This window comes from Streptopelia decaocto, assembly GCF_964273445.1.
Source record: "Streptopelia decaocto genome assembly, contig: HAP1_SCAFFOLD_117, whole genome shotgun sequence".
NCBI classification, from domain to species: Eukaryota; Metazoa; Chordata; class Aves; order Columbiformes; family Columbidae; genus Streptopelia; species Streptopelia decaocto.
In genome coordinates, this window is record NW_028116876.1 from 51,483 (window position 1) to 62,031 (window position 10,549).

General features: G+C 55.6%; 1 protein-coding gene across 1 annotated transcript; it reads right to left on the reverse strand.

Annotated features, from left to right (window-relative positions):
• Window positions 1-984: 984 nt before the first annotated feature.
• Window positions 985-2,706, reverse strand: LOC309452035 (ubiquilin-1-like; the record flags this gene model as incomplete). The annotated part of the gene is made up of 1 exon (XM_082076711.1): window positions 985-2,706. One exon carries the CDS (start codon window positions 2,704-2,706, stop codon window positions 985-987), a length of 1,722 nt encoding a protein of 573 aa, XP_081932837.1.
• Window positions 2,707-10,549: the final 7,843 nt, after the last annotated feature.

The window sequence follows — 10,549 nt, forward strand, 5'->3', positions numbered from 1 at the left end:
CGGCAGCATTTTCCAGAGGAAAACTTTGTCTAGTCAGTTAATTGAAACGGTTTTAGTGTCGTGTATTACATGGTAATATACAAAGCAGGGTTACAGTGTTCTATAACATGCATAGAAGGACGTGTATTTAAGACAATTCTAGACGTAAACAGCATTATTGTTTTTATTGGGATCTTTTGGTATCTAAATTCTTGAGCAGGGGGAAAACATGTGTTTTCCAAAATACCCGGTGGCGACTCATGGTGCTGGGATGGGGCCAATCCAGCTCCAAGTCAGTCGCGCTCAGCTGTGTTTGCCCCCCACACACCCCCCGTTTCCCAGTTTTGCTCCAAACTTGCTCAAATACAAACAAATAGGCAGCAATTCAGAGACAACAGAGTGGGGCTCAGCCGGTGGTGCCCCCTCCTAACCCCCCCGGCATCCCCAAATCCCCAACAACGGGGCCAGACACCCCCTTCCCCAGCTCCGTTCCCTTCTCTCAGCTCGCTCCAGCACCGGCCCAACACCCTCTAGTAAACAGCGCTTGGTGGCCCCGGAACGCGCCACTCCCGGAATGCCGAACTCTGAACTGCTGCATGAAATTCAATCCTTCCGTGCAACAACAGGTGGGTAAAAACCCACTGTGCATACATTTGGGATGTAAACGTGACTTACAGCCACCACCGACTGTTACGATAACCCTCGCGGACAGCACACGCACAGGAGACGCAGTGGCAGAAGTGACACATTGACTTTCATAACAGCATTTGCTCCCTTGAGGAAAGGCTGATGCTGGCAGTGACAGGCAACACAGAAAGCTCTTCAGTCTATTGCCTTTGGATGCAAGAAGCCCTTGCGGACCAGGGGAAATCAATTGTCATGGACGGAAGAACGCTACAGCACACAACTTGTTAGCATGCACCCTGCTGCTTTTAGTGTGGGGTGAGACTGAAACGCAGCCATTGACAGAGGAGGTGATGTAACCGGTTCATTTGGACAAACCAGTTATGGTATCTTGTCCGATGATGGTGCTTTCGCCAGTATCTCCGCTGCTGCACTGACGTCTCCTTCTGCATCAATCAGCACCTCCAAGTTTGCGCTCTGGTCCTGGAAGCCCATGGCCCTGAGCTGCTCCATTTGTCTCCCAAATCTGGCCTGTGGCACCTCCTCATCCATCTCCATCTGATGTTCTCCTTGCTCCCCATCTGACTTGAAATCTCCACTGTCCTCAGACTCGCTGCTTTGTGACGAGTCGTCCATGCTTTCCAGATCCAGCTGCACACTTGGGTCCTGCAAACTCAGTATAAAATCCGGTACCTCTGTCGAGAGGGTCTGTAATCCCTGCTGGATCTGCAGCAACGCCTGCAGCGCCCGCGGGTTCCTCAGCAGGGGCGAAATCTCGGCGTCCTCCAGCTCCGGTGGCAGCTGCTGCACCTGCTGGTCTTCACATGGAGAATTTCCGTCACTCGGTGTCTCGGCGCTGTTCAGAAGCACTTGTGCGGGGCTGTCGGGGTGTGTTACCGCACTCCCCAGGCTGTGCATGAGCTCTGGGTCTCCTGTCAGCTGCTCAACCATGGTCTGAACCTGCCCCGAGTTGGGCACCACCGGTCCTGCCGCAGGACCCAAGCTCAGCGAGGTGAAACTGTCACCTGTGCTGCTGATGGCGAACTGGCCATCGCAATCCCCTGTGTTACCACTGACCCCGCTGGACCGCAGAGCCCAAGGGTTGGGTAATGGCCTCCGGTTTTCGGTGTGGGCTGGTAGCCTGGCTCCCGTCACGGGTGGGTCACTGTCCTGGGGAGCAAAGGGGCTGTTTCCCATCTGCACAGGGTCCAAGATGGGCTCCTGAACCTCCCTGTACAGCTGCTCCAGAGTGCTGAACCCTCCAGGGATGCTTTCCAGGTTCTTCATGGCCACATCATGGTTCCTTATCATCTCCTGCCTTACGGCAGGGCTGCTGGAGGCCTCCAGCATTTCTCTGATAGTCTGGGGGTGGCTGAGAATGTGGCCAATCTCGGGATTTTCTTCAGCCAGCTGCTGCATCTGAGGGCTGGACATGAGGAGGTCCCTGACAACGTCGGCATTGTCGAGGACATCCTGCACCAAAGCAGTCTGCATCTCCCTTTGCAAGCTGTGCAGGGGTACCTCTTCTTCTTGAATGCTGCTCTCCAAGTCCAATGTGTCTGTGGAGTCCAGGCCCAGGAGAAATACGCCCGTCACCCCAAGGAGGAAGCCCAGCAGAAGTGTGTTGTTGTTGATGGTGTTCAGATCCAGGCCTGAAGCAGGGATCCTGGACAAGAGGTCCGCCATGGTCTGTGCCACTGTTTCCTGGCTGGAGGTCAACAGCTCAGACAAGTCGTGATGGATTAAGCTTGGGTTTTGCAGATGACCCGTGCTTCCCAAGCAGAATAAGTTGGAATTGCTGCAGCTGGGAGGTTGCATGAGGGCGGTCGCTCTTTCTTGATCTTCCAGGCCATCCTGTGGTTTCTGCTGGGACCTGATGACAACGTGGATGTTGACCCCACTGTGAACTCCATGCTGGCTCAAAGTATCTTGATCCTTGAGGACTTTCCCAGCAAATACCAGGACCAGCAGATCAGGGGATGTTTTGAAACGTTTAGCAACTTCTTTCTTAAACTCCTGGATAGTGCTGCTCTGAGCAACCTCAAACTTCTCCTCCTGTTTGAGCATCTTCACAGTAACCTTGATGATATTTGAGGAATCCATGGTGACAACAGGCTGACCAGTCTCTGCTGCCCCTTTGCTTCTGGGCACAGTGACTCTGAGACCAGGGCTGCGCGTCGCTCTGTTGAAACGCAGCGGTGCTGGCAGGAGGTGACAGAGGGTGACAGCTGCAGTGGAAACGGGGTGGCAGTTATCCCTGCTACGGTGACAGATGCCAGGAGGGAGCAGTGACACGGGGACAAGGACCACCTCCCTCTGCAGATGTTGCACAGCTGCTCCAGTTGCTCACCACCCGTGCAGTCCCCCCATGTTCCCTGTCCCACTGCAGCCTCCTGCCCGTATAGAATGCCCATGCAGCGGCGCTGTGCTGTGACATCACAATTGATGTCAGAGTGAGCAGTGATGTCAGAGCTGAGCTCAGGCTTCCTCGCCTCCATGGTCCCCAACCAAGTCCCCAGGACACAAGGGAAACTGTGGCGGGGTTTTGATGGATAAAGATCTGTTGCTGAGTTAGTCAGGCTCAAAGGAATCTCAAGGCCGCTTCGAGAAGCTGAGAACAGAACCTGCTGTGAGAAAGAGGGGCGTCCTCAATCAGCGGGGTCCTGGCGTGGCGTGAATCATCGGACGCATCATCAGTGAGACTCCAGCGCACGGACAGCCCACGATACTCATTTAGCGAATCCACGCTTGGAGCGTGGACGCATGATTAGAATATAGTTTCATATATAAGGAGGCTTGTTTCTGTAATAAATGGCTTTGGCATGATTCACATTGAATCGAAGTGTTTGCTGAGTCCTTTATCGCTCCAACAGAAAACCACACCATGGGGACCCCCAGTCTCAGGGGCTGCAGGACCATTTCCATTCCACATGACCGGCAGGTCAGCATCGCCAAACCCAGGGCGAAGCTCCCGAGCACCCGCCCTCCCGGCTCCGGAGCTTGCTCCCCTGTTTCAGCGAACACCCTCCTCCTGCCAGGTGTGCTGCAGGAACGCGAAGCACCTCGAATTGTCACATTGAGCCCCAGTCTTTGGGTCCTACTGTGGGTTTGCTGCCAGCACAACCCATGCACAGGGTCAGCCCTAGAATCACAAAATTACAGACGGGTTTGGGCTGAAGGACCTTCCCAGCTCCCCAGTGCCCCCTGCCATAGGCAGGGACATCTGCACCAGCTCAGGGTGCTCAGAGCCCCGTCCAGCCTGGCCTGGGATGTCTCAGGGATGGTTCATCCACCACCTCTCTGGGTACCTGGGCCAGGCTCTCACCACCCTCAGGACAACAATTCCTTCCTCATGTCCAGCCTGAATCTCCCTCCTTTAGTTTAAAACCATCACCCCTTGGCCTGTCACAAATAGGCTGGGATGATTTATGGCTGGGACGCAAATGCATGGACAGGATGGGGCAATGCAGGGGTGGGATGTCACAGAATCATAAAATCATTTTGGTTGGAAAAGACCTTCAAAGATCGAGTGCAACTGTTAACCCAGCCCTGGCACTACCCCATGTCCCTGAGAACCTCATTTCCAATCCGTTCAACCCCTCCAGGGATGGTGACTCCAGCACTGCCCTGGGCAGCCTGTTCCAATGCCCCACAGCCCTTTGGGGAAGAAATTGTTCCTAAATCCAACCTCAACCTCCCCTGGTGCAACTTGAGGCCATTTCCTCTGCTCCTGGCGCTTGTTCCTGGGGAGCAGAGCCCGACCCCCCATCTCCAAGCTCCTTTCAGGCAGTTCAGAGAGTCCCGCAGGGCCGGGATGGAGTCATCCGTGGCTGGGATGTGATGCGCAAGGTGGATGAATTGATGCTCAACTGGGATGAAACACGTTTGGTGTGAGGGATGCACAGTTGGTCTGGGATCGGGAGCGGGACGGTGATGGGAGCACAGTGGGGACAGGAGCACCATATGCTCACCCAAAACTCCTGCAGATAAAAATCAATTTATCTATCTCCAGAACAGGTGTGTCTGCTCCATTTCGGTGCTCAGGTGGGTCCATGTGTGTCCCCTGGTGCTGGAACACCCCAAAAAGCTGCAGCCGTTGTGGCCGGAGAGTGCAAGTGATGTGGTGCCCACGTGTGTGCTGAGCATGTTGGTTCTCAGCCTCTGCTCAAGGCAGCAGCAGAATTTCTGGGAGCACTGCGAGAAAACCCCACGGGACATTTCACAATAGCCTCACACGTCACCAGAATGGACGCTGTGCCAGAAAACGAATGAAAAGCCCTCCCAGTGCCAACACAACCCGCGGACACTGAAATCCAGCCCAAAGCACCAAAATGTCCAGGAAAAACAGGGACTTGTTGAGTCCCGCTTATGCCTTTCAGCTCTTTAACCTGATCTTGTCACTGTAATCTCACCAAAGCACTTTTTTTCCACTTGGTTCAACTCTAAAATGAACTTCTCTTCCACAAAACACCCCAATCCTTCAATGAGAAAACCCCAACATCTCTGCTCTCCAGGATCATGACCCCGGCATCTCGTGCCATCGCTGCATGGATTTTAGTTTGTTCAATGAGATGAACACGTGCCGAGGGGGAAAAGAGGAGGAAATCTTTGAGAATTCAGTTTTCCAGCACTGGAGATGTGTGGCCAAGATTTAGGTTTCCTTTATATAGTGAATTGGAAATGGTGCAAAACACGGATGGATGGATGGATGGATGGATGGATGGATGGATGGATGGATGGATGGAGAGAACTGGGGCCGTGATAAAGCTCTTGCTTCCAAGCAAGATCGGTGGTAACTAAAACCTCTCCGTCTCTTATTTGCTTTTTTATTGAATCAGATTGATAAAATTCCCTGGATCTGTGCACCACTGGGGACTTCCACACGGCAAAAACCCAACATCTGTCTTCTATTTTGCTTTTTAATTCAAGGAAAAGCCCACAAGACTCTCTCAGGATGGCCAGAAGCATCTCTGCGCTCGTCTCCATTCCCTCTGAGTCTTGCAGGTTGAATTTTCCCATTGATGTGCCAGCCCAAGAGCTCAAAACCCCGTTGCATCGTTAACGAACCTCCCAAACGAGCTGTCGTGCTGGGAACCAGCCGTCCTGTGAAAATACCTCTGGCTGCTTTATTTCCACCCTAATTCCCTGTATCCCACTGATATTAAATTTCCAGGCCAAAATACACGTGCAGTATTTGGTTTGTGATTTGTTGGGGTGGGTTTTTTTTGGTATTTCATTGTTGGAGAATGGCTAAGAGAGAAAGGGCGGAGACCCTCTCTACGAAGAGGATCTTTTCTAGTTAGCATAAGTAGGCCTCAGTTAGCATGAGCTGAACAAGGGTAAGTGGGAAGGTACTGACTGAGAGAGGCCTGGGTAAACAAAGTTCAGGAGGCAGCTCCGAGATAACGGGTGTTGGAGAATGGCCAAGAGAGAAAGGGCATGAGACCCTCTCTACGAAGAGGATCTCTTCTAGTTAGCATGAGTAGGCCTCAGTTAGCATGAGCTGAGCAAGGGTAAGTGAGAAGGTATTGCCTGGGAAAGGCCTGGATAAACAAGTCTCAGGAGGCAGCTCCTGAGAAAGGCCTGGATAAACAAGTCTCAGGAGGCAGCTCCGAGATAATGAGGGAATTCACATACCAGGAGGGCCACAGAAGGGGATGGACTCATTATGTATGTTGGGATGGGCTCATTACGTATGCTATCAAATCGGTGTTTGACGAGTAGGCATAACTAATAGAACCACTATAAAAGTCTGTGCTCTGTATCAATAAACGGAAGTATTTCTTATGATTCACATTGAATTGGCCGCATTTCTTCCTCCGTCGCCGCAGGCCAGAAACTATGCCGGGGTCTTGATCCCCGACAAACGGGGAAGTCACATACCAGAGAAACCACAGAAGGGGATGGGCTCATTATGTATGCTATCAAATCGGTGTCTGACGAGTAGGCATAATTAAGAGAACTGCTTTATAAAGGGGTGCTATAAATAGAATTGCTATTAATAGAACTGCTATAAAAGTCTGTGCTCTGCGTTTGATATAAAAGCCAGTGCTTCGAGGCAATAAATGGAAGTTTGCTTATCATTCATATTGAATTGGCATCATTTCTTCCTCCGTCGCCGCAGGCCAGAACCTATGCCGGGGTCTCGACCCCCGACATTGCATGAATTAAGCACGTTTTTGCTTTGCTTTTTTTGGCTTTCTCAGCCAGCGATCTCAAATTATGCTGGTGAGCTCGTCCCGACAGGTTGGGAAGCAGAACATAGAGTTGCTTGGATTAGTCCCAGGGATGGAAATGCTGTTTTGTGCTGTCATCCCACAGCATGGAGATGTCCCCTCCGGCTCATGGGGCTGCACAACCACAACGAGACACCAGAGAATCCACACCAGGAAAACTTAACAATTTTTCTTTCTATTTTCTAGAGCATTTTCTGCTAATGGTTTAAAAAGCATCAGCAAAAAAACGTGGTGAAAAAGAAATTTCGGAGTTCTGTGCCCAAGACTGAAGAATTCCTCAGGAGCACTGAAATCATAGGAATAAATAAAACGTTTTCACATTCAAACCGAAGAATATTTATGGCTGACCAGTTGTGCCAGGAATGGGAAGCAGGAGAGGACGTGATGCCCAGAGTGAGCGTCATGGGATGTGTCAGCACAACCAGCACATCCCAAATTGTCTGTTGACTGAATTAAAGCGGGAATGGTGACAGGTCCTGGGGCAGCAGGAACGTCTCCTCTGTGACTGCTCCACCTTCCCAGGTGCCCACGTGTAGTGGGTATGAGGGTCTGTAAGTGATAATGAAAAACAGGACCAGAGGAAACGGCCTCAAGTTGCACCAGGGGGGCTTGAGGTTGGATCTGGGAACAATTTCTTCCCCAAAGGGCTGTGGGGCATTGGAACAGGCTGCCCAGGGCAGTGCTGGAGTCACCATCCCTGGAGGGCTGGACAGACGGACATGAGGTTCTCAGGACATGGGGCAGTGCCGGGGATGGGTTAACAGTTGGTCTCCATGATCTTAAAGGTCTTTTCCAACCAAAATGATTCTGTGACTCCGTGATTTTCCGGGGCGTTGCAGCTTTGGCAGCAGACAGGAGCCAGGAGAAGGGACAGCACTAAAGCTGTCCCGAACCTTTTCAGTCCCTTCCAGCCCCATTTCCTACGCTTCCACGCCCACCCTTCACAATTCCAACATGTTTATTTAATTAAATATTAATGAAACATTTCCTAATAGTCTCGCCAATGCTGTCAGCAATTCGCTGGGGTGTCAGCATCGCCAGCTCCACGCTGGGCTGTGATGGTGATTTTTCCTAAAGCTGCTTTAGGAGATGCAAGACACGGTGTGACATTCCCGATCCAGTGGTGATTCTCAGCCGTGGACAAATCACAGTCCCATGGAAAACCCACAGAGCCCACCCAGGGTGAAATCCTGCAGTGATGCAGCTCCTGTGGGTCCATCACATGGACCTTAAATTCACTCCCAGCCTCCCTGAACACCGGTGGGGAGGTGGAGTGGGCACCCAAGGAGGGAGGTGGGCACCCGGAGGGGTGCAAGGGGAACATGTGGGTGCAGCTTGGGCACCCCAGGGAGCAGCGTGGGCACTCCAGGGGTGGGCATGGGACACCCAGAGAGAGGTGTGGATGCTTCGGGATGCAGTGTGGGTACCCCCAGGATGGGTATGGGGGATGCAGGGAGAGGTGTGGACACGCATGGAGCATCTTGGGCATCCAGGGGTGCGGCGTGGGTACCACAGGGTGGGTACATGGGGCAGCTAGAGAGAGGTGTGGGCACACAGAGAGCACCGTGGACCCCCCAGGAAGGAGCCCAGGCACCCCAAAGAGCAGCATGGAGACCCCAGGGTGCAGGTGGGTACCCCAGGGGTGGGCATAGGGTACTTTGAGAGAGGTGTGGGCATAGCAGGGAACAGCATGAGCACCCCAGGAGGGATCCAGGCACCCCAGGGAGCAGCTTGGACGCCCTGGGGGTGCGTGTGGGGCTGCTAGGGGGAGGTGTGGGCACACAGGGAGCAGTACAGGTACCCCAGGGTGCCCCAGGGTGCAGCATGGGCACCTTCTCGGGGTACATGGGGGACCTAGAGAGAGGTACGGGCACACAAGGAGCAGCGAGGGCACCCTGGGGGGCAGTGTGGATACCCCAGGGGGTTCATGGGGCACCAAGAGAGAGATGTGTGCATACAGGGAGCACCATGAACACCCCAGTGGGGAGCCTGAGCACCCCAGGGAATGGACACCCCAGGGGTGGGCCTGGGGCACCTAGAGAGAGGTGTGGGCACCCAGGGAGCAGTGTGGGCACGCAGGGGTGCAGCATGGGTACCCCAAGAAGGAGCCTGGGCACTCGGAGGAGCAGTGTGGGTACCCCAGGGAGGTGCCTGGGGCAGCAGGAGGGAGGTGTGTGTACCCAGGGAGTACCCCGGGCAGTGGATTGGGCACCCCGGGGACAGCGTGAACACCCTGGGGACGGCGTGGACAACCTGGGGATGTTGTGGACACCCCGGGGACGGCGTGGACAACCCAGGGATGTCGTGGACACCCCGGGGACGGTGTGGACACCCCGGGGACGGCGTGGACACCCTGGGGATGGCGCAGACACCCCGGGGACGGTGTGGACACCCTGGGGATGGCGCGGACACCCCGGGGATGGCGCGGACACCCCGAGGATGGCGTGGCGACGCCGGTGGCGAGGCGAGGGAGCCCGAGTAAGTCCCGCTTACCGGTGTCGGCGTTGGTCCAGGGCAGCAGGAGGACGACGGTATCACAGAGCAGCGGCAGGAGCGGCCGCGCCATGGGACTGTGGCGGCACTGGAGCAGGGCCGGGGGGCTCAGGGCTCCCGGGGGGGGCCGGGGCTCGGCCCCGCCGCCCGCCGCCGGACATACCCGGCGTGGCCAGACCCGCCTTCCCCTTTCGCTTTCAAACAGAGACCAGGGTGGGGGGTGCAGTGCCCGGGGGTTCGTTACCCGGGGGGATGCAGGGCCTGAGAGTTCGGTACCTGGGGGGGATGCAGGGCCTGAGAGTTCGGTACCCGGGGGGGATGCAATGCCTGGGGGTTTGGTACCCGGGGGGGATGCAGTGCCTGAGAGTTTGGTATCCAGGGGGGATGCAGTGCCCGGGGGTTCGGTACCCGGGGGGGATGCAATGCCTGGGGGTTTGGTCCCCGGGGGGGATGCAGTGCCTGAGAGTTTGGTACCCAGGGGGGATGCAGTGCCCGGGGGTTCGGTACCCAGGGGGGATGTAGGGCCTGAGATTTCGGTACCCGGGGGGGATGCAGTGCCAGCAGGTTCGGTACCCGGGGGGAATGCAGTGCCAGCGGGTTCGGTACCCAGGGGGGATGCAGGGCCTGAGAGTTCGGTACCCGGGGGGAATGCAAGGCCTGAGAGTTCGGTACCTGGGGGGGATGCAGGGCCTGAGAGTTCGGTACCCAGGGGGGATGCAGTGCCCGGGGGTTCGGTACCCAGGGGGGATGTAGGGCCTGAGATTTCGGTACCTGGGGGGGATGCAATGCCAGCAGGTTCGGTACCCGGGGGGAATGCAGTGCCAGCGGGTTCGGTACCCAGGGGGGATGCAGTGCCTGAGAGTTCAGTACCCGGAGGGGATGCAGTGCCTGAGAGTTCGGTACCCAGGGGGGATGCAGTGCCAGCGAGTTCGGTACCCAGGGGGGATGCAGGGCCTGGGGGTTCGGTACCCGGGGGGGATGCAGTGCCAGCGGGTTCGGTACCCGGGGGGAATGCAGGGCCTGAGAGTTCGGTACCCAGAGGGGATGTAGGGCCTGAGAGTTCGGTACCCAGGGGGGGTGAGGTGCCTGGGGATTCGGTACCCGGAGCAGGTGCAGGGCCCAGGGGTTTGGTACCGGGGCGGGTGCAGGACCCAGGGGTTCGGTACCTGGGGGAATGCAGTGCCCGGGGATTCGGTACCGGGGCGGGGTGCGATACC